Source organism: Centroberyx affinis, unplaced genomic scaffold, assembly GCF_046629955.1.
Source record: "Centroberyx affinis isolate AG114_WGS23_722 - 3 ecotype Tasmania unplaced genomic scaffold, CSIRO-AGI_Caff_v1 ptg001095l_1, whole genome shotgun sequence".
Taxonomy (NCBI): Eukaryota; Metazoa; Chordata; class Actinopteri; order Beryciformes; family Berycidae; genus Centroberyx; species Centroberyx affinis.
Window position 1 is genome coordinate 646,823 of NW_027279640.1, and position 24,965 is coordinate 671,787.

General features: G+C 41.1%; 1 protein-coding gene across 9 annotated transcripts in view; it reads left to right on the forward strand.

Annotated features, from left to right (window-relative positions):
- Positions 1-24,965, forward strand: part of nbeab (neurobeachin b) — a 212,247-nt gene that overhangs the window by 113,920 nt on the left and 73,362 nt on the right. For 6 of the 9 annotated variants that reach the window (XM_071523573.1, XM_071523575.1, XM_071523571.1 and 3 more), the window contains 4 exons: positions 2,928-2,992; positions 5,652-5,760; positions 8,037-8,203; positions 17,593-17,717. In XM_071523573.1, coding sequence (XP_071379674.1) covers positions 2,928-2,992; positions 5,652-5,760; positions 8,037-8,203; positions 17,593-17,717 — 466 coding nt within the window. Of the gene's footprint in view, positions 1-2,927; positions 2,993-5,651; positions 5,761-8,036; positions 8,204-12,546; positions 12,550-17,568; positions 17,718-20,756; positions 20,766-24,965 lie in introns of all 9 variants that reach the window. The other 3 variants (XM_071523578.1, XM_071523577.1, XM_071523572.1) reach the window with 3 other exon arrangements.

Genomic DNA, 24,965 nt, shown 5'->3' on the forward strand with positions numbered 1-24,965 from the left:
TATCGCTGTTCTTTTGAAGGCTTTTAAAGGGGAATATGTTCCTTTTTCTTTTTGTGCTGCTTTTCGGTCTGTAGAGTATCTGTGAGTCTCTGGGAAGTTGCCTTTTTCCAGCGCTAGGATTTATTGCAGATGAGAGCGTCAGCATGCTGTTAAGGGTCTGAGTCCATCCCCCCTTCACACAGATAGCATTACTGCGGCTCCAGAGGTTCCTGCCATTAGGGGCTCTGGGGATGAAACCCAGGCTGAGATATCGATCAGACAGCGAGGCCTTGAAACTGGACCCCTAGCTCACCGTCCTTCTACAACCTTTCAGATAGAGATGAGCCATTGCTTTGTATACTAACACCACAGTACCAGTAATAGGTCCAGTCAGGTTTTTAGCTAATATGATTAAAAAAGACCCATATTGGAATGATGGAGAACAGTTATCAGTGTCTCCGTTATTACTGTTTTCAGAGACGAGGCTTATATATACAGCAGATGACTTATCATGAGCAAATGTAATATTTTTTCTACCCGATAATTAGGTTGCAACACATTCCTAATCAATGACATTGAACTCACATACCTCAAGCTGACATCACTATAAAATGCCAACTTCAACGTATCCCTCACATGTTTCAACATTAATGTTTTTAGACAGCAGGGAGGGCACTTAGCTGACCTTTAGTCCCTCTCTGTTTTGTGACCTGTCAGTTTTATGAATAAATTAGTGCTAATGATCTGCCTTTTCTTATTTATGCATACTAATCACAGCAATCATCGTGTGGCTGGCCGCGGCTGCAGACACTGTGTGTCTCTCCTCAGCCTGGGCAGCTGAATGAAAAGGTCAAGCAGCTCTGTTTCTTGTAACAGCTTAAACATACAGGGGGGATCTAGAGTGGAGCCACGGAGATTTAGTGATGGAAGGCCTCCAGATGTGGAGAGTATAACAGAGCAGAGCAGAGCAGATAAAAGCAAAACGCTCCCGCACACTGACAGGTTGGATTGAAACACCACAAATACTTAGTGCCCTGCTGAATTTCAGGAAGATGAAAGCAGAAGTCTTCTCAAAGCCAACAGGAAAACAATGGTGCGCTACATTCGATGCTGTATTATTAGGCCCATGTAAAGCTGGTGGGTTTTTACAAAGACCATTACCCTAGCTGAACCTATCGTCAATGAACGCTCAACATTTCCCAATGTTATGTGTCACAGATTACCTTAGATGTCAGCTTTTCTTATCCAAGCTCCTAAACTAACTTCCCATGGCCAGAGGTGCTGCGCTCTGGGCATGGTCTGCATTTACATGAGGGATCACATTGCTTTCTTATGGAGGTGCACGTCAGGCCCAATTCCCTTCAAATGGGCAGCACAGGACTTTTCCCTCCTAAAACTCTGCACTCTCCTGCTCTCCAGGAAATAAAGAAGAGAAAAAGAAAAAAAAAAACCCTCTGAAGTGTCATCTCAGCCATCACCAAGCGTACCTCAGACAAGATAGCAGATTTGACTAGCTCATGCTATACCTCCACTGACCTTATGTCATTTTCCTGGCGTTGCCCGAGTGTCACATCTGCCTTGATTTCCGTATTTATTTTTGTCACGTGAGTGTGGTGCAAGCGGACCCTCAGAAGACTGGCTGTACATGATCCCTGTCCAAATCAAGAACAGCTTATTCCAAGCGGATACTGTAGCAGAGAGAGGGGGTCACAGGGAACTTTTGGAGACCAGATGCTCAGCAGTTTGTCAGCACCATCTCCCTGACTTAACGCATCGTAGGGTCAGACTGTGTACTCTTGCATGAACCAGTATGTGTCAGGCACGACAACTGTGTACAAAAACACATACCGATACATAATGATGTCAGTGTCAATTATTCTGGTCCTGTACACAACAAACGCTGCACATACAGTGTATATTACATGCTGTTTTGCATGTATGAATACATTTAAATGTCCCTATGTACTGTTTCTGTTGAGAGTTGTTTACATTTTTAAATGCAAAATCATGTTTGAGGGCTCCTTATATATGTGAATAGCCTTCAATCAGTTTTATTCCCGACAGTTGGCTTGCTGGGAGGACTGAAAACCTTTTTTTTTTCCCTTTCATTTTCTTCTCTTTTTTCCTCCTCTTTTGAACTATGGCCTCCTCTGTTTTCCCTTCCATTTGCACCTCAGTGAGGGTACAGGAGAGCTGAAGTTCCCACAGTGAAAGGCGCGCTCTCAAACTGCTTTTTAATCATTTCCAGAGCATGTTGTGAGAGAGCAAGTGCTGGCACTATGGCCCAGGGCTCGGATCCCTTCCAGGCGCACACTGCAAGGCTCGACGAGGCTGCTCAGTAATCTGTCACTGTAAGGGACAGAGGAAATGGCTGTATTTAAGTGAGAGGATACAGTTTCATCCCACAATTACATCTCTCCTGTGTTTACAGATCTTTTCACAGAGGAAGAAAGGATGGTCGCACATGCAGTGCAGAATTTCAGCTTTTTATAACCGCCACTTTTTTTTTTCTGAACGGATATTTGAACTAAATGCTTTCTTTACCTACTTGAATTTCAAGCTATCTAATGTGATCTAAATTGCAGTTGAGACTTGCAATTTGGATGGTAAAATGTGTTTCTTTCCGTGCATTTATAAAAGATCATATTGCATATTGGATCAAAAGGCTGTTTTAATACTCACTTTTGTGCCATTTTATTTTTGGTGTGTTTTGTTTTCAAAATATTACAATTTGCAACGCTTTCAGAGAAAGTGCTTTTTTATTACTGTGTTATTCTTACTTTACTGCCTCATGATTTTTATTGAAAATTAGCCGCACTATTTTTATAACCCACATCTAATATTGCTTATTAGGATATAATGAGGTCTTTTATATATTCAGAACTGTTTACAGCCGGAAAAACACAAAGCCACTGTGATTAAGAAACCACAAACCCCTTTTATTTCAGGAGTGGCAGAACTCCATACAGAAGAATGCTGGCCTGGCTTTCATTGAGCTAATCAACGAAGGACGGTAGGTATCCATTCAGTGTAACACATAAGGGACACAGCCAAGCAGTATTTTATTCATCCTTCTATTATCAGTATGTGCTTTAGTCATCTCTTTGCCTTCCTGGCAGCTCTAATAAGGCTGTTTGGACCAAGTGGCTGGGCGTAGATTAGCTGTAACCCTCTTGCCCCAGTTGACCGCTCTTTAGGGGGTAAAGGTAAATAAGATTGTAGTGACAGAATGGAAGTAAGAATATCAACACTAGAGTGTAGTCACCCTCTCTTAATACCAAAGTCTGCCTTCCTCTGCCTCTGCGTCTGCCTGCTAGTTCTGTTTATCCCACTATCAATACATTTTTTTCAATTCAAGGTGCTTTATTGGCATGACAGTTCACAAACAAACAATATTGCCAAAGAGATTAATCATCAATTAAATTATTAAATAACCAAAAATTAAATAACAGAAAAATAATTCCATCCCCTCCCATGTGTTATTGTGTTAGTGTGTGTGTGTGTGTGTGTGTGTGTGTGTGTGTGTGTGTGTGTGTGTGTGTGTGTGTGTGTGTGTGTGTGTGTGTGTGTGTGTGTGTGTGTGTGTGTGTGTGTGTGTGTGTGTGTGTGTGTGTATGTGTGTGTGTGCGCGTGTGTGTACTATCTCCGTTTCTCTCTCCCTCTCTCTCTCTCTTCCTCTCATCTCTGGGTGTGGCCAGACTCAGGGTTTTCTGTAGAGCAGATCAGGGGCAGCTCAGCCTCCTTGCCCATCTGCTGACCCATCTGGCCAGGCCCCTCCTATGCCCAGGCTCTTTCCTCAGCCCAGCCAGGCTCCTCTCAGTCCCCCGCTGGCCCTGGAACAAAGAGCTTTAGTCAGTAGGGCCACACGGCGCTGTCCAGGGTGCTGCTGACAGATACATAATTTCCCAGTCTCAATCTCAACTCTCTGCACACCTGCTCTGCTTAACTAGACAGATCTAGAGGTAGAGAGACTCCATTACCTCTGTCTGTCTCCCTTACGAGGCCCTAATGACCGGCTGAGACACACGTTATATCTGCTGTATGCTGAACAACAGGGAAACAGTTGCGTGCTCTTCTTCTGTTTCATGACACAGCGATTTGATGGCAAACCTGCTTTAAAACACTAGAAAATGCCCTAATCAGAGGCTGTTAAAATTTAGGCCTTTGATTTTTGCCACTCCAGCATGATGTACTGTACTTACCACCCATCATCCATGTGAGAGAGCTGCCCTAGCTTTCCGTGTTGACATATAATAAAAAGTAGATGCAAAATAATTTCCAGCCTGCCTACCAACACTGTTAAAAGAAAGTGCCTTGAAACCTCAAATGTGGTGGCAACAGAGATCACAGTGTCATGGAAAGTGTATTGATCAGTGTTATGAAACACATAAAGTATATAGTGCTTAGAGACACTCAACATAAAATGTTTTGGAGCATGATCTAGTGTTATGGAGCACCAACAAATCGGGCACTTTGAAACACCAGAGTTAAAGAATCATGATAAAATTAGAGGCTAAAGGCTCTAAAGGCTTTATCTCCTGAAATATCTGCTTGGGGTTATTTTTTTCTCTTGTAGTACATGTATAACCACCACACAGTGACTTTACAGAGCCTTATAATTGAAACAGTTTTATGATTTTGAGTGCCCACCTATGAACTGACTGGTAATTGAACTAAAAATATTTTCAATCTTACTCTGGATACTTTTACTGATAAGAGCAATGTATAAATTTAGAAAATATATCTCATAGAGAAGTGTTAAACAAGCCATATTTCACTGTTATCATGTTGTCTACTGGGTGAACCAAAATAATAATTTTTCCAAACTGTACTATACTAACACCAGACTTGGGATTTAAGGAACTTTTTTTTAGTGTGCTAGAGAACATGGTAAATTGTAAATATTAGTCCTCTACTTGGTTTCTCTTCTTTTCTTGGTTTCAAAACATAAGCTTGGTGTGTTCAGCCACTCTGTTTGAACAGTAAAGGTCTGTCTACAAACGAGTGCTTGTCAACAGTTAAAAAGGCAATAGCAGCTGATGAATGCAGCCTCGGGATTATTGCCTCTCCTTGGGACAGGAGGGAAATTACAATCTGTATCAAGCACTGGAGAGGAACAGAGGCTGCTTTAATTAAAACAAAGCTGGCCTAATGGTGTGTAAAATAGCATGTAATCTACACACAATAGCCAGGGTGTTTTCAATTATTAAAGATATTGGAATTTAAATGTAAGTATGGGCGGAGGCCAGGGAGCCTCCAGAGTCAGCCATGTGAGAAGTTGTCCATGGCCCGACTTGTCAGCAGTACGGGGGCCGGGTTGACGTTCTGGTCAGTGAAAAGGGATGCTCAGTCAATCAGGCATGTGCCAGACAGGCTTCAATGCTCTAATGACACTCCATTCCCTCCTTAATGCTACAGAGGGATCTGTCACTGACCTGCAGCCTTGCAACATAACGCAGACAAATGATGCTGTTTACTTGTCCGCTCTTTCAACTAGCGGAATGCTGCACGATCCTGACAGACTATATTTGCCTTAGCCTGCGCTGCTTCCTTAGTAGTATCATCATAATGGATTATAGCTAATAAATATTTTATATTGCCTTATGAATAATATATCTTGTATATGAGACATGCGTAGTCTGTTTAATTTAACCGTCTCTGCACTCTTAAAGGCTGCTGTGCCACGCCATGAAGGACCACATAGTTCGGGTTGCCAACGAGGCGGAGTTCATCCTCAACAGACAGCGGGCGGAGGACGTCCACAAACATGCTGAGTTTGAGGTACAGTTGGCCGATACTGTGTTGTCCTCGCTTGTATCTCCAAATGAATGACAGAAGTGGGCACAGAGTGAAAGAAAAGCTGCAATATTGTACAAAAAAAGGGCATAATCAGCATGCATTTCAAACCTGCAGCTTTGAATAGTACCATTGCAGAACACTGCTTCTCTGAACTACTGCAGTAAATTCAGATTATACCATAGTCTGTGAAAATAGAATATCGTGTCAATGTACTAATGAACTCTAGACAAATCCTATTAGCATAAAACAGTAATTCCACTGCATATTACTCAGTAATCTTGTCCTTGTGTCTCCTTACAAGGATTAACGCCTCACCCTTATAATTCCTTATAAAGGAATTTATTAACTGGATGCAAAGTGATATTCCAACATATTAATTTAGGATTTTGGTCTGAGCTTTGGCCTACCAATTCAGGAGAAAACCTCCTGAGACAGTATTTAGCCCGCCCACATCAAACCACTCCCATTTCAGACATTGAGGGGAAAGCTAACTACTGTTTCAAGCAATTCCTGAATATTATTTGCAGTAATGAGTATTTAGGTTTTATTTTCCTGTAATTATTTCCCTTATAGAGAACACCATAAGAAAAACAATGTCACAATTTAATAGTGAGACTTCAGCAAAGAAACTAACTTGGGAAATAACTGTTTGCTGCTTTCCTTCAGAAGGCAGACCTTGTCTTTGTTGGTGTATATCAAGCAAATACATACTGTTATTAACGACACAACAGATAGATATCAAAAAGATATCTAGACTGTAATAGATAAAAATAAAAATAGTTTGCTTGGAAGTTGTAAAACATAAAAACACAAATGTGTATGTGTGTAATCACCTCCAACCTTACACACAAGCACAGACACACGCTTCCGCCACCTCTGTTAGCAGCTTATACATGTGAGGAGTGATGAGTTTCTTATCTGGGGGAAGCAGCCATCCTCAAACAGCTGCTTGATATACAGTTCTTGAGGATCCTTGACCTGCTAGATAAACTGGAAGAGACGGCTAGATATGCAATGTCAGGAGAAGGGGGAAGTGTACCTGGCCCCATCCGTTCTGTCTGCCAACTCCAGACAGCCTACACTTTTCATCTAGGTCTGACGTTACTTTATTACCCACTCCCCAAGATTGAAGATTCAGGACGCAGATAAGACATTTTTACAATTAAGTTGGTGTCAGGGCGAAGCTTCATATGCTTTAAAGTGATAAATAACGTTTGATATTTGTCAGAGCGTCACATGGTAACGTGAGATGACAAGCAGAGATTGAGTTATCTGCCATATGAGGAATATGTTGAAGTATAATATCTGACAGAATTCAAATTTAAGGCAGGAAATTCAATTAACTTCCAGCTTCTGTTAGCAAATTAGATTTTGAATATTAGTGAGAGATCCCCCCAGGGCGGCATAATAAGACAATCTTGTTTTAGCAGCAAAGATAAAGTCAGATGTGCTCCTCTAGATTACTTTTAGCCACCTGGAACACATACAGAGTTGCACTGACTTCTGAAAATTGTTTTAAAACCAATATCAAACCACAAATCTGTATTTATGCCATACTGTTTTTCATTATTTTTAATGAGTTTTCTGAACCTTTGCCCTTCTGACACTCACATATACCCAGACATTTAATCAAGCATTATTTATACTATTGTATAAATTGTTGTGACTATTGTGACTGGTTGGAATTATATCATATTTTAATTGGTGTATATTTCATTTATGTATCTTTACTGTGCCTTTCTCATGAGAAAATATGGCTCCAGATTGAAATTCTAGACCATTATTATACCAAGGGACAATAACATGTCCCCTGGTATAATGATAGTGTAACTCTGTTAACCTTGACAGACCATATTCTTTGTGGATCTATTAGAGTATTTCCCTTTCTCCTCTAATAGCACCAAGCACAGCTACCTAGCAGGGAGCCTCATCTGTCCACAGTTAGGGAATGGACTTCCTTCATGTGCTCACCATGATTTACTGCACTCCTCCAAGGGAGCAGAAATATATCTCTCAGCTGTCCACTAATATCTTTATGCACTCAAGTGTGTTGAATGAAGCCGTAACATTTTTCAATGTGACAAATGCTCCATTAGAGGATATATATTATTCTGGCTTTATGCAAGTAAAACAATTTCAAATGCTATTAGTGCAATGTCAGACATCACTTTTAGCAGTGGATAGTGTACCTGAACCCATAAATATATGATGAGGTTCACACTTTTTTCTTTTCTTTTTAAAATAAAATCTCAATCCAGTCCAACTGTGCCCAATACGCTGCGGACAGAAAAGAAGAAGAGAAGATGTGTGATCACCTGATCAGCGCCGCTAAACACAGAGACCATGTGACAGCCAACCAGTTGAAACAGAAAATCGTCAACATCCTCACCAACAAGCACGGCGCCTGGGGGACCCTGGCCCAGAGGTAAGACCTTACACTGGGACACATAGAGGGGAACATTCGGGCCAAGATAGGCCATGTTAAGGCCTAGCTGGGACTATAGCTGCACACTGCTAGTCCAGCTTCGAGGACAAAAGTTACCTGTTCACCGCTTTCAGCAGTGATGGCATAGGACCACCAGTTAATGTCATTTTCCCAGGATCCAATAGGGTCAGCGGTCGGGTCAGCAAACGCAATTACAGTGTGGAGTGGCTTAATCCCCTGGGGACAGCTGATTGGCCGGTTGTCCGACAGGAGGGGAAGAAGGGGGTTGGGGTGTTTTCTGCAGTGTTGTCCAGGCACTCAATGACCCTCTCAGTAACACAGCACAGCACCTGGTGGTAGTTGGAGACTTCCCCATGGGTCCTGTTAAAATAACCGGCCCGTCTCCTTGCTCTGCCTCACACCGCTCTCCTACACACAAAGCCTCCATCACAGCCACATGGTCCCACAAAGACGGAGGATTAGGATCAAGATTGTAATAGACAGACACTGGTGTTAAAACATACTGTTTATACTGAGCTTATCTTACAGTACATGCAGAGAACTTGATCATTTGTTTTGGACGTTACAGTATACACACTCTTGTTATAATGGCAGAATTGGGAAGCTTCAATTGCTGCTTGGAAGTGATGCTGTGACAGGGCCTTGTTCCGATACTCATAACTGATTTTTCAAAACGTCAAAACATTATCGGTTGATGCATGTCAGATACAGAGTTGTAAAAAACTAAAATGTCAAGCAAATATTCACCCAAATCCGGTTTTAATTGCGCTGTGAGCTCCATCCTGACAAAGGCCAGGAGCTTGAGGGAAGGCCTGCACGAACTGCCATGCTTACAGAAACCACCGTTGCTGATTTGCCAAAACAAATTTTGCCTCTTTGCTGAAACAGTAGCTTTGGTTTTATTATTACATTTTGAAAATACAATGCAGATGTTCAACCGTGTTCACTAAAATTGAGTTTGTTTCACATCTTAAACCATGTTTACCATTGTCAAGAAAAATATGCTTGCTGGTGTAATTACTTTTTATGGCTATATTTTACGTCTTTGATTTGCAGTATAGTTAAAAATGTCCATCAAAAACAACAGATGTCATGAGCGGTTACATTTGGTTTCTTTTTTTCATTGAGTTGATTGATCTGGAAGTAATTTATGCACTGCTGCTCCTGTCTAGCTGCTACATGATATAAAATTCAGTCATAGCATATATCACTCAATATAACTTAGTATGTATCATTGTTTTTAAGTCTCTAAAGAGATGAGAGGGCATGCAATGACATTATTTTGTTATCCGGTTAACTGCAGCACTACTGCACAGACATTTAACTTGTAAAAATCTTCAGGGTTTTTTTTTTAATAATTGTTTTAGTATTATAGATATTGTCAAATGTACAATGGTTTTGGCTCTGTCTGAGAATGCACAGTAATCGAGGAAAGATTTTCATAAAACTGACTGAACCTCAGCAGTAGTACCCAAGACAAAATGTATTGGATTGAATTCTGGGCTCTTGTTCAAATATTTATGGAAACCTTCTCAGAGGCATTGCATTTGCATTGAAACAAAAGGTTATTGAGCGTGGGTGCATTGTAAATGATACCGCAAAACTTCCAACAAATTCAAATTTAATGGTAACCTGCTGGCGAAGAAAAATGATGCAATATGCTCACAAGCTTAAGGCAGTGTTGCAGTTCAGCGGCTTAGTCTTATTCACTGCTACATTAACTTTCCCATTTATGCTGCTCTTGTAAAATATAAAGCCCTGAAGCATTTTGAGGTGGTTGTCTGTTATTTCTGACTGGCTGTCTGTGTGTGTGTGTGTATGTGTGACTTCAGTTGTTAATGTTTGTTTTCACCCTCATGCACAGAAATTGCTTTCCTTTTTACTCCTAAGTTCTGCCCGGAGCAATGCCATAGGATATTGATCATTTAAGTAGAATATATTATAAACAAAAGTCTTAGGCAGGCAGGAGACAGAAACTAGGATTTTTTTTCCTTTTGCCAGTGTGTATTTGCTACAGTACTTTTTCTTGATCTATAGCCACCTGGCCTGCTATTGGATGTACATTAGATGTGGCTGTCCTGAATAACAAACATCTGCAGATTATCAGCAGCTCCAATGCCCCCTCCCCATTCTGTTGTTCTCTTTGTGGCAGTGTAACAGTGTAAGCGATTGTGTTTCAGCAACATAAGACTATAGCCAGCAAGGAAAGCAGTCACTTTGCTGTCATGTGACCTGTGTGTGGAATAAGCAGATCAGGCCCCATGGAGGCCTGTTAGATCATACTATATGCTTGCTTGATGATGAATGTCCCCCCATATAGAGTCAGCATAGGAAAATCAATAGTCCTCAAATTGAAACAGTATAGGGTTGTATTGATCCGCCGCGCTAAATCAAAACGAGGAGGCTTTGATACAGCTCTCCAAGACAGCTCCCTGCCCAGTAATGACACACTATCAATTTTAGCTTTACACTGATAAATCAAGTTGAAAATTGGATGTCAGACTTTTTTCCAGGGAGAGAGTGATTTTCCCTGCCCTCTGGTCCCCTCTGCTGTTGACCTCTGAACCCTGCCAGTGGATTATAAAGTTCAGGCTCGTCTAAAGTGAAAGGAGATGTCAAGGCAAGGCTGATGAATTCATTGAAGAATAATGTGCACCACTTTTGAGACATAGGGCCACCGTATTGTAGCAATACTACAAATTCTCTTTTTATTCAGTAGGCATGTTTATTTCTGCTAAAGAGCAAAATAAGTACCCATAGTTAAAGTTTTGCACATAATAAAAGTATTTAATCCATCAAACAATCCAGAATATGTTATAATTACACACTTCATATCCACAGTGACAGGTATAAATGCCAACAGTATTACTTTTTGTTATTTTTATTTATTAATTTTACTGCATCTGTAACTGTAATATAATAGTGTCCTTTTAATACTTTTGCATTCCAGACACTCTTGTTTTCTATAAGGATAATGTACTGTATTAGAGTGCTTGCACCATTTCTGAGTTAAAAAGACACAGGCAGTGTAGCTGTATACAGAAACACACACACCCAAAACACTAATGACACTTCTGCAAAAATATTCAGCACTCTGAGTTTCCTTATGCGTCTCTCTTGTCTCATTCTCCTCCAGTCATTTGCCAGCACTGCTCAGGTACTAATTGTTCTGACACGGCCAACCTAACAGAAATGTAAAAGGGTCTGAAGGAGACAAACCTCCCTTTGTTCCCATGCAGGCGTCCATGTTCACATCAGCAGCATCAGTGACAGCTGACAGAGGAGCCTCCGCTGCCCCCCACAGCAGACCTTAACCCTACCTGACCGGTCTATTGATTGTCAACATTTCTTCTGTATAATTACTTTTTTGTGGCAGAGGAGAGAAAGGAAAATGGCGGCACATATTGATCTGCGGGAAGGCAGTGAAACAGGCGTTTCCCTTGACTAACAGTGAGTTTCATCTCTCACGTGTGATGAATGGTAACAATCTGCCCGTGGATAATAACTTTGTGATGGAATGAACCTTTTACTCACGGCCTGCCCGGAGTCTTTGGTCTCGGCTGAAAGGGTTATCAATTCTAATAGAAGTCCGCTAGAGCGGGGGGTCTGAGCATCGCCTGGGATCGTCTTTAGAGGGGGTTAACAGACTCAGTGGGCTGCAGGTCTGATGACCCCTCTGGGGCAGAGAGGAAGACCAAGGTCTGTGGGTGGAGCCTGGAGATGTACCAAAGAGCAAATATGAGCCTTTTTGACTTCCAGAGCATGTATGCAGCAAAGTGTGTAGCACGTTTCTACTCTCCCCTCACAAATACCATTCATGCGATCATGGGAATGTATTTTGTTAGACTTAGTTTTGTCTAATATTAGTAAAAATATATATTTACTATTATTTATTATTTATATATATATTATTCCTATTTTGTATCACTAGAAAGTGCCCATATTTGCCATGAATTGTGTGCAGAAGTAAAAAGTTTCTGACCTTCTGCCTTCTACATTAGCTCTTCCCTCCTGAGCCAAGCTTCTGCAGTGCATACCATCTTACATTTTTTTTGTGTCCACTATTTAGAAGGTACAATAGAGCACAGCACCAAAGCACTTAAAAACAAATTGCTTGTGATATATTTTTTATTTCATATGATAAGATCTTATTTAAAATATGACAAAACATGCTGCTCCTTTGTTCTAGCAAGCTGATATTCTCTCCACTCGCATTTGTTCTTGACCTACACCAGGCTCTTTTCCCTTGGGGCACTCTTAACCTTGCACACTGTGCTAATTATCTCTGGAAAGAGGCCCATTCACACAATCATCAATTTCAGCGGGTGAAGAAATTGAGCTGGGCATCGCCTGACTGTGCCCCATTTCTGATGAAAGATGGGGATCCACGAAGCTGGCAGGCCAGGGCAGTTCACCTCCGGTACAGTACGGCTCTTCATCCCTCGTCTGATCGCCTACGTCTGTCTTCATTACACCAGATGACCTGGAGTTAATCTTGTTGCTGCTGTGCTGTTTTCCTTTCGTCTTTGTCCAATAGCCACTCCTCCATGTGTCTCTTCTCTATCTCTTTATCCACAAAAGATATAACTTATATCCAGTAACTAGAAGCATTTGGGCCCCAGCTCAGTATCCACACGTCCGCAACAGTGTTGAGTTCAGTGATGATAAGAAATGAGGAAATTAAACAGATGAAAGTGCTGTGTACCATTCCCAGCCCTCTGCGATAATCTGATCATGATGTTGGCCGTAGATTCACTTAACACTTGGCATTCAATAGACATGCGATCAAACTTGAGATGTGTTGTTATAGAGGAAATTACAGAGTGTATTTCTTTCTCAATTTATAGTTTACTTTGAAAGAAGGGGGCTGAGAAATGTTCATCACCATATGGTTGCCAGTCACCACTTTTTGATGTACATTTTTTTTTGTCTTTGTCTTTGTCTAGCTGCAGTGTGTTGAAGAATGCGGCATACAATGCTCACCAAAAAGAATGCACTGGTTGACAGACAGTGTTTTCACATTTTCTTCCCCCAAATTTGCTTTCTGCTGGCTGCCCGATGATTTTCATGATGGCTGGAATTCGCATCTTTGGAGATTTGCATGTGTGTGTTGCTATTTTAATGGGATCAAAGGGCTGTTACAGTGACATACCCTTTTCTGGTGGTATGAGACAATGTCTCTTAGGATCATGGTCTCACACTGGTGACAGGATTGCCTCAATGATACAATTCTGGGAGGTACATGTCGGGTATCAATAAACTGTGTTTTTTATTTTGGTTTTGTAATACAATCACACTTCTCAATAAATCTATCTCTCTCAATAAATTCCTCACAGATTTAGTTAGCCATAGTCAGAGTCTATAGGGACAACTGAAGACGAAAGAAAAGACCATTTGTCCTCACAGTTGCACTGAAAACTGGTGTGTGTTCAGTGTCCCAGTCACTGAACTCTGAGTGTGTGCGTGTGTGTGTGATAGAAACCAGTCGCTGCCCCTTTGAATAGAATTGTCACTGATTACTGGTATTTATTATAATTAGCCCCCATTCATGTCGCCAATGGAAGCTTTTAAAAGGAATATAATGGTGTTTTATTGAATCACCATGTGCCTTTCCTTCCTCTTGACTGCCGCACACAAATCTCCTCTGTGTGAATAAAAAAGGGTTTTGCTTAAACATCTATTGTACTGGTTTAACAGAGAGGATCTCCATCCTGCTGTGACCTAACCCTGTGCATGTTTCAGTTGGCCATTCTGTATTAAATGACTTCGGAAACATGAGGTTAACCACTGCCTTTGACAATAGATCAGTGTAATGGTTTATTTGATTTTGTTTGGAGATATAACCTTGCTGGGGAATTGCACACAACCACCAGATCATAACAGAGGGTGCAGCAGTGCAAAGTAGCACGACCTGTACAATGTAGTTATTTTTTGTTTGCTTTTCATTTGTGTTGCTGTCTTGAGTGTTAGACAGTTATTTTTGCTGGTTGTTTGACGGACAGTTAAGGCCTTAAACAAGCACCTTTGATCTGATAACAGCCCAGGCCCGCCGATCGCTGGCTCAGAGTTAGCCTCTTCCTAGTCCATCTATACTATTCTACAACTTGTCTCAGAAAATGAGGAAACAAAGTAGTGTCTTTGCTGTCTTGGTATTGTATTAGCACTGAGAATATATCGTCCATTAATTCAGTATGAGCCCTTCTCAGCTGTCAAAAGTGTCTCTCTTTTCTAGATAGATGTTATAGTTTGCTATTAAATTGTTATCAATCCCTTTATTTTTCTTCTCCTCACCATCTTATTTTGAATTATGCCTGTCAGATTTTTTACTGCCTTTCACAAACACAACACATTCCCTGTAGACAGGGGGTGTTAGATCTGGCACCTCAAAAACCCCAAGACTCACTCACTCAGGAGAGATGTGCTTTAAATACCTATTTGAAAGGGAAGAGGAGAGACGATAGTCTTCTTACACATTTATCCTACTGCACTTAGCAAGTCTGAAAGCATCCATAAATAATGGTGCTCCTGTTTCCTGTTGGTTATCAGTGCTGGAAAATTAGCTTTTAAAATGCAGTTTGAAATCCATTTGGGTGATTGATGGGTGACGGTGCTAATAAATTTTGCCACTTTCTAGGAGGCCGGCTCATGGCCATTCTTTATGCTTGTCATGAAGCCAGACACATTTGATGTGGAAAATAAGGGAGTCAAGAGCCAGTCCTGCTTAATAAAGAATGCCATTGGATGGACAATTTGTTGTTGTTACAGAGACAATACAGAAAACTAGCTTCAATTAATGATCTCAAAGCAGAAACAGTGTGATATTACCTACTGGAGTTTAAGGTCTGCCATCTAAGATAATGTAAGGACCAGACTCTATTGCTCATTTCTGCAGTGTATTGAATGCAGACACACATATGTGCATATGATTGCAAAGCCCAATTTTACTAGATGGTTTTGAGTAGAGATATGGGTGAGACACAGTGGAAACATCTTGCTTATTCCTTATCATCCACCCTGCTTTTTGGACATGGACATGCTGCTTGGTGGCTGGGTGCCACTTGAGAAGTGTCCTTGTAGCTGTGTGTGTGCGTGTGTGTGTGTGTGTGTGTGTGTGAGCTCAGTAGTCTCCAGCTGTGGATCTCCCTTGGGTGTTCAGTCCTCCTGAGCTCTTCTGGACCACCCTGAGAGAGTGAGAGGAGGTTCCTTCAGCACGGCACTTTGGCACAGTCCAAATCCGGTGGAGCACTGACCACATGGTCTAGAATATCACAGGTCCCACTCAAACACCAGAACACCACATCCAAACTGAAAACACATGCAAAGGAGGGAACAAGAGGAAGAGAAATCAAAATGTTAACATCCAACACATCTTGGTTAATCAATCATTGTAACTTGGGGTTTGTTTTTTTGTTGCGCATTTGATTCCTATTAAAGACAAATGAAAATATTTTTGGCCTCTACTGAAGTTGTTGTACACAAATGATTATCCTTAAGCTGACCAAATCAAATGCATCAAATGCATTTAATACTGTTAAAAGGAAATCTTCAAAGTGGCGGATTTATCCCCCACTGGCATCTGCTGTCTATTTGTACAGAGAATTAGGGGACATAATCTTCAGTGGTAATCGCCCAGTTGCCTACAGTGGATTTACATTTTTCACACTGTGTAATCTTGCGTTTACAATATAATTTACGTGGGTTTCTCCTTTCCACCCACTGACATCTCTCTTTTCCTCAGCTAAGCTTTGAGGGAGATTGACAGGGGACAAGCTCAAGGCGTTCGGTGTTGCTTTGCATACAGCAGCTCACGATACTTTGCGCATACCGCTCACACACGTGCACACACACACACACACACACACACTGTTTTGATTGATATTTAACTGAAACTGAGCTCTTGTCGCTGTCAAAGCCTAGCTAAGTCTCCTGAGCCTCTTGATTTCTGACATTTGTAGATATTATATTCATAGAACAAGGAGGCTGTATTTTGTGATGTGATCCCTCTGTAACACTTTAATCTGTTTAGACTGCTTCAATATTATGGCAGCGAAAGGGGCAGAAACCATACAATGAAATGTGCAGCTGCCTGCCAAGTACTTACTGTATCCTACACGCAGAAATCTCTTGGATTTGGATACACAGTACTAGATCCAAGGTATTGTTGGAGCATGGGACGGCTAACTGTTTCTAGTTTTAACTTGTGTAAAAAAAATGTGGAGGTAAAGACAACAAGAGCACAAAGACTTCTGTTGGTCAGGAAATACTAGATGTACTTTATGTTTGTGTAATAAATAGCAATAGAACTGCTGTCCGCATTGGTTTGACTGTGTTCATTATAAAACCTGGGGCATTGGAGAGTTCTGCTCCCATTCACAGATAGCTGTGGAAGTTGGAAAAAAATGAAAAAGAACAACTCTGTATTTCCTCACATTTGGCTGAGAATGAAAATGAACCACACGCCAGAGTGATGTGATCACCTCTTACCATACTGTCATCTGTGCACCAATTACTTTAATCATCACTCTCCTCTTATGTATTCCTCTGCCCAATTCAGAGTAAATTAGCAGCAATACTTTTTTTTCGCTGCATTTCCCTCTCAAGGAAGCACAAAGGCTTTGAAATATCTCCAGCTAGTGCACACTTGAAATGAGCAGCACTTAGTAACCTGATGCTAGTCCTGGCGCTTAATGGTTTGCATTAGCTGCAAGCAATAAAATTATCCCAGGTCCTCACTAATGTTGGAATAATCATTTACAAAGATGGTTACCACATGCTGGAACTGTTTTCTTCTTTTTCTCCTTTTTTACGACCCTAATTCGCTGTTATTAATAATGAATAAAAATGCAATTTTCTGTTGGGTTGCTCCAGGGCCTTGGGAATCATTTCAATGAATATTTCAGCACATTATTTTAATCATGGCTCCACATATGCAGGGGGGGGGGTTGTTTTATAGGCTCATGCCTCAACCGCCCCAAGACCCCAGATCATTAAACCCCACGCTGTCTGCGTTGAGGTTCCTACCTTTGATTTACAAGACTTGTTAAAAAACATTGTAAAAAAGGAGGCAAGCTGTGCCATTTATACTTGTAATTTGATGCTGTATTTGTTAATGGGAGTGCCTGTGATTTATGTGTGCAGCGGCTGCTGCTGCTCCCTGCTGCTCTGATGCTATAGGCCTTAGTGGAGCGAGCATTACTGGGCCTCCGTAGAGCATGCCACTAGTCAGCCTAATAAATCTGCTATCTGTGGCCTGATTTTTCTCCTCGAAATGCTGTCCCGTGATAAGGCAGCGGCTGCTGTAATCAGACCATCACTAAGGGGTGTGTGCACTGTCTAACCCTCCTGTCTTCCTGTCTCTCTCCTCACAGTCAGCTGCACGACTTCTGGCGTCTCGACTACTGGGAGGACGACCTGCGCAGGAGGCGGAGATTTGTCAGGAACGCCTTTGGCTCCACCCATTTGGACATCACATTCAAGTCACTGCAAGACTATGGTGAGTGTCTCTTTCATAGTGGAATCATTTTTACACATATCGATGATGCCATGTCTCTATATGGCTCTTGAGAATCATTATCACTCAGTTATTAGGTATGTAGAGAATCAATGTTGACACTAAAGCATTATAGATGTGGAATAAGTAACGCACTAAAGTCAGTCCAGGCCTAATGCTGTTGGTGCATATCGCTTAGCTGAGAGAGGTTCATTGTCATTTTTATAGGTAACATATTTATGGACCCTGTCAATTGAACATGACACTTCCATTTTATTGCACTTTTTTATTTCCACCCCCATACATAGTTAATAGCAAATTGGATCTCCCCCTTTATTGTTTTGCTCTCTTTGTCTGAAACTTTTCTTATTGACCCAGACAATCTTGTAGTGTTGCCCACCACCTTGTGTCAATTTTGCCTTATGTCACGCAACACCGACTTTTAAAAGGAAGCAGCTCAATACTATTAAACACCCTTGGCCCTTCTCTCCTGCACGTAATTGAATAGCAGAGCAAATGTATTAAAGGGAACAGGGGCAAAATGATTGATTCTGAAATCCCACCTTTTCTCATCCTATTAAAGAAGCACTTTCTTTACTTTATAGAAAATAGAAAACAAGCAGTGCATTATGTTCAGAGTTCACATGTATATTTGGTGATGGTCGATATCGAATTTGCACCACATATATACTAACTTGTCGTGTGTGGTTGTAGACTTTCAGCAACACAGTTATGATGGTCACACTGTGCACTGAACTCATGTGTGTCTCAGTGTTGGAGCTACTGAGGCTGACCGTTGGCTGGGTTCAGGATGTCATCTGGCTGCCTTCAGCTCTAGCTGTGCCATGGCTGCTGTGTGAAGATCATGGCAGGCTTGTAGATAAACACATGCCAGCTGCTGTCTTGGCTGCAGGTGGTCCATATATGAGACACACATGCAATAATTGCACCGTCTGCTTCAAATTTTCTGGTGGTTCCATTATTTTTAACCATAAGCAAATTTTGGGGGTTCTTTGTGAGGAGTGGATAATTCTGTTGGGAGGATTCAGGGAAACTAACGTTATAGCCTTAGCACTTCTATAGGTTGCTTATCAATATTAAAGGGACATTAAGTAATTTATGACTTTTATCGATTTCTATTGGTTACCAAGGAATCGCTTATACTATAAGCGATCTGTGGCCAGTGCTATAAGCTTTAACGGTACTATAAGCCTTATAGCACCGTCTTCTATCATTGAAATCTAGAAATCTCAACACCTGCCAAAGTTACAGTTGAATCATTGGTATTGATTGTAATATTGCACAACCTTTGTGCAATATTACAGTAAAATCTTACTAAATTCACCTTTAAAGCTGCACTAGGCAACTTTGCACATTGGCGGCTCTAAATGGCAGCGAGAGGTAACTGTTTGAAAACTTTGAACTTACCCAGAAATCATGTAAGATGTCAGTAAACTGCACACAGCTCTCATGTTTACCAACTCAGGTGTGATCGATTATAGACCAAAGGATACCAAAGGGTCAAAAGAGGCAAAAGATCTAATATTGGTAAGTCCAGCTTTCTCTGGACAGAGCGCTCACTTGCTGCTGTTTAGGAGACAGTTTGTATTTCACTCTTAAGTTTTGATTTGTCACTTACTATGGGTGGAGAAGTGTACAGTACATACCCAACACCAGAATTTCATTTGGGAAAATTTGGTGAATCTAGGGGTTCTCAGTTAGGCTGGGTGGGACATTACTTTGTGATTTAGTCTGATAAGATAAGTGTATTTCCAGTGTTTCCTCTGTATTCATTTAGCAGCGGTGCCCCACCACAGCGAGGAAATTACAAATACCAGAGAAAATGTGAAATTAAAATTAGCAATGTAATTTAATCTTACTATCAAGTGTAGTCCACATGTTTTAGAAGTAAAGTTTTTTATTATGATTACAAAACATTTTTAGTGCTACAAGCTCAACTTGAAACATAACTTAGACCCGACAGATATGGGACAAAGTGGAATTATTCCCCCAAGCACCACAGCTGCATAAAATTACTGAGGAAACATTGATTTCTATATTAAAGTCTTGCCTAGTGCAGCTTTAGCGACAGATGTTACAAATGTCTTCAGGTGGGTTCTCACACACACAAATGCATGATATGTGATTCAGTCCATCAAATCACTAGAAAACCCTTTTGCGTTATCAATTTTATCTTCATTGATTGGCCATTGGTGTCTCAGTGTAGTTGATTGAAGACTTGTTGAAGTCCCGCTGCCTTGTGGTGGTTGTAATGAGAGGAATAATGTATAAGCTTGTCAAGTGAAAGGGATCGCCTGTGGTCAGACGGTCCTCCTACTCTCCCAGAGAGGTGAGCTGCACTCTCAGGCTTATTCCAGCAGGCTTTGATGTGGTTTGCAGAGCGCTTGCACGCCGTGTTTTTTACAAGTTGAAATGAGAGGGATCTTTTTGTTCTTTTTCAGAGCTTCGGTAGATTTCAGTGGCAGTGCCAGTTGGCAGTGTGTTTTGAATGTACCTTGACAGTTTGTGTTTTTTATGGTTGTTCACTTGTAATTAGGATGAAGTATGGTATTAAAGATAAGACCTGTCATTAGCAGATAACCCGAGTGCAGAGGGTAAGAGGTTGGATATCTATTAGTCGCAACATCCAAACTTTGTTTCTGAGATTTGACAGGAGCTCTATTGAACTTATTACTGTGAGCCGCCTCCCGGCTGCATAGGCATCAGAGTAGAAAAACAAAAAGGCCTGTTTGAGTTGGCCCTTGAGAGTCATTATTAAAGCTTTAGAGTCTGGGACTATTGGTGGAACAGTGGGTTGTCCAAATTGAATACACAGTTCCTGGTTTGACAGCAGGATATGACAATATATGATCAGGCACCATCTTGAGTTTGAAGAGGGCAGACTTACACTGTTCTGCTCAGAGTAAATGTCAGTCTTACGAGCTCACTTGGGGAAAATGAAAGCAAGCAGGAAAGAACCAAATCATTTCTTTTTCACAAAGAACATTTCAGTGAGTGAGTGGCCGACACAGTTTTTGACAGCGTCTGAGAGTTTGGCTTCCTTGTTTTCTCTGAAATATTAAATAGGAATAAGATTTTTGCTGTCTAAGTGAGGTTTCTTTTGTTTTGTTTTTTTAATTGAACTATCTCAACCATAGTAAGTGTTGGAGAATATGTAAGAGAGGATGATTGAAGCTGCCGATAGCTGATATTTTGTCATATTTGATATTGAAAAATTCCCCCCAAAGAAAAAAATTCTGTGTTTCCCCCAGAATTGTATACATAGCAGGGTGGAAAAACCTACGAAACAGCTTTTAGGTCATCATGAGACACTAAAACTCACCCCACCTATTAAATGGCAGGGATCCTCTGGGATACATTTGGCTAATTAATTTACAGAAAACATTATTGATAAAAAATAATGAATTAATGAAATGTGCAAAGTACAGACTATTTTTATGTAGCTGTGGTCAGGGAGGAAGAAGAGGAGGTGGATGACATTGACTGGCAAATATCCAATATGTAATAAAAGCCCAATATCAGCCTCTGCCTAAAACCTAGTGATCACCTGTGAAGGGAGGTTAAACTCTTGCCTTAAACTCTGCCTCTCTGTCTATTAGCAGCATTGACAGCTTAGCCAGCACTTTTCTGTTTCTGCCCTCCGCCTGTAATAACCTACGCTGCTACAGCCAGGCCCGTCCCGGCATCAGAGTATATTGTTAGGTGATTGGAATTGGGCAAGCATGAAATGGAAGTCACGTTAATATTGATCCAAGTGTTTAACGGGGTGTTTTACCTCCGGGTGTCCTTGCTGTCTCATTTTCAGGTGAGCGGCTCCTCTCAGACCCTTGCTGCACTGTGATTGCCCTGGGCGGAGATCTTTACTGCTCTCCACTGCAGGAGAGACACCAACCCCATAATACGCCGCCCCGTTATGTGGTATTAGCCATCTCCTGCTTTATAATCGATGATATTAAACGGTGACAAATGACACATCAAAGGAGGGGGGAGCGGGGGGGGGGGGGGGGTTACTGACATGCAAATGCGCACCCTTGAGTGTAGCCTATTTTGCTTTCATCAAATATGCGATGAGCTCAAGAACGCTTTTGTGCAGTATCTAATGTTCAGCTCCAGATGTGGGGATTATTAGACACTGCTGTTAATGTTTTGATGGGGAGAAGATGACGTTGTTTGTAACCTCCGGCGGCACAGTAGACACGCACTGCACATCCAGGATATTGAATAAAGATTACTCTAAGAGGAAGCGCCTGCACAGTGTAACCCCCCCCCACCCCCACCCCCACACCCCCACCCTCCCTACATCAAAGTTATAATGTTTACTTTAACAGTCTCAAAATACATACTCTGCAAAACGGATGGCTTGCATCACAGGAAGTACGAAGCTGTCATTTTCTTTTTCTTTTTTTGTCGTCCCCATTTCATCTTTCAATACACGGTAAATAAAAGTAATGAGACGGAGGGCAGAGCTGCATCTCCCCCAGCGGTAATGCAATCCCATGGACTGGACTTTTTCTATCCATGTGGAATGTGGAACCCGTTGAGAGAAAGCGTAGGAGGGCAGGAGCGGGATCTGCAAGTCTGGGAAACGGAAGAGATATATTTGAAACACTGTGTAGAGCCGGCGTCATATGGATGTTGGAATGATCGCACAAAATGCTGATACACAGTATAAGAGACTGTAGTAAGTAGGCTGTGGAACTACGGCTTGTAATAATGCTTGTCGTCTCTGTAGATCTGACAGAGGGAGAGGTAAAGGAGAATAATTCAACAAAGGCTCTAGAGTCCAAAATTATTGCAAAAGCTTGGGGGGTCTGGATAGCTGTGTGTCTTCTGCCATATCCACAGTGATTGGTTGACAAAACATTCAGCCATCTCTGCAAGAACCATGCATTTGCCATTTTACAGCAGTCTTGCATCGTTCTGATCACACCATAGAGACTTCATGAGAACGTCTAAAAAGGAGCAGAGTATGTTGAGGTATTTTTGTGTTTTATTTATAGTTGTGTATATTGAATTACCCCAAAGTATTTGTGAGATCGGCTTTTTTTTTTTTTTTTCTCCTGAAGAGAAGTACACATACGAGTTAGTTGGAGCTTAAGTAAAACATTATGTCGTGGATTTCTTTTTAAGGAGTGGCGGTGAAGTGGTTGAGGCAGGGTGTATAATACATAGGAGACTAAGAAAAACACATGCTCCCTGACTCTACTGAGGCTATAAAAATGAAAGGCCCATGCCACAGAATTCCCCAGCGTTCTTGCAATATATGAAACATGGACCCTTGGCAACAATATTGTAGTTGATTCAACAGTCTTTTAAAAGCCTTTCAACTCTTATCTATTCCATATTGAATAGTAAAACTACTGAACACTGAAATATTTCCAGAGTGGGGGCCGTTCGCTTAGATTATAAAGTTTATTTGACCAGAGCTTTAGCTTGTTCACAAAAGCATACATCTACTTTATTTCATCACCCTGCGACTTTAAGGAAAATGTCATCATTCCTGTGTTTTATGTGAAACAGAGAAAAGAATGCTGCGCATGTTCATTCTCTTTGTAAGTCATTCAGTTATGTAACTCAACTTTCCTTTTGTTACGTTAAAAAAAGATCCCATACCATATTTAACTCTGCAGCTTTTACACCAAGTATCAAAGCGAATAATTGGATGCTGTTTTGCTGTGTGATGTCGTGTCAGAGGCTGGGCTCAGCAGCTCTGTGTCTAAGTAGTATCTCGTCACCATGTGAGATTATGAAACAAGTGGGACAAAGTCAGTACGACAGATATAGAATTAGAATAGGACATGTGCGATTGAATTTCAATGCTGGTCGTTGCCATTGGCATCCCTAGCAATTTTGTTGATAATTTATTATTTCTGCAGTCATTATTTGAAGGTGAGTAGGTGAAATTTAAAACAATATCTGACCCTCTGATTTTCAACCTTGTATATATTAAAAAAATAAATAAAAATATGTCAGCGAAGGAAGTTTGTCAAATGGCCAGAACGGAAATTGTTTCTTAGAGATTTATTTTTATCCTCGTATCAAGTCCCATCATTTCATCCCAATGGGCTCTCAGTCTCACAGCAGATTCTAAGTTATAAAATGGGAGTTGGCATGATGATTTCTTTAATTTCCATGTTCTACATTATCAAAGAAGTCCACAAATGTCACCTGACCTATTTTTTAAATGGTTGACATTGTAGATTTTTCGATGTGTGTCCTGGCAAAATTTTCCATAGTGGGTAATCAGCAAATTTGCTTGAGGAACTGATCAGGACCATGGATCCTTGTTCCAGTTGAACCCCTGTGAGGGGCGCCCCCCATCAGTCATGGCTGCCAGGTCCTCATCAGCCTCCAGTGGGGCCCTGAAACCTCTACAGTACACTTTACTCTGTGTAGATGGTCCACTCCTAGGCAGAGTTTCAACTCAGTGATTGAGCAAGTGGACCCATGAGGACGATGATCAGTGGCCTCTGCTGGCACCGTTCCTGAGAGCTGAAGGGCTGGAGAGCAGGCATGAAATGAAGCTGCTGGGATTCTTCTACAGACCTTGCAAGGCCAAAGGCAATGGCTTTCGATTGAAAGTCTGGCTTCATAAGGTAAATGAGATCAATGTTCCCTGGTCTAGCACCATAATACAACAAGCCAAATCTCTTGATCTATGGGCTCCATTAGTATACATTTTATTGTACTTCAAGTCAATATTGGATCAATGAATGTAATTTCTTGTAGGATTTTAGAGATTTGATTCAACATGTTCAGCTGATAATAAACTAAGAAAAATGTTAAAATCTTTAATTATTTTGCTTGGTAGTTTTGTAATTTTCTGGTTCCTCTTAGTTATCATATATGATAACAGTATATCAGTATTCTCAAGCGTATTTGATTTAGTATCATCCTCTTGATCAGGTGATCTGCTGAGGATACATTAAGCTTTTTTTTAAGGATAACATAAGCTTTCCAGATGAGTATGGCATATCACTAGAATTAAAACCAGTTATACCTAAAAAACCAAACAAACAAACACACATTATGTACTAAACTAAGAATGTTTAACCCTTCAGGCGGTGAAGGTTGGATGTTCACACAGCATCAGTCCCAGGATTCATTCAGGTCTCTAGATTTTAATTTTAGTCACACATGAGTTATGGTAGATATGAAACGGGTCATTCTGTTTCTTGTTTAGCCACACAGTGGTCAAGGTGAACACTCGAAAAAACCTTCCTAATGAGT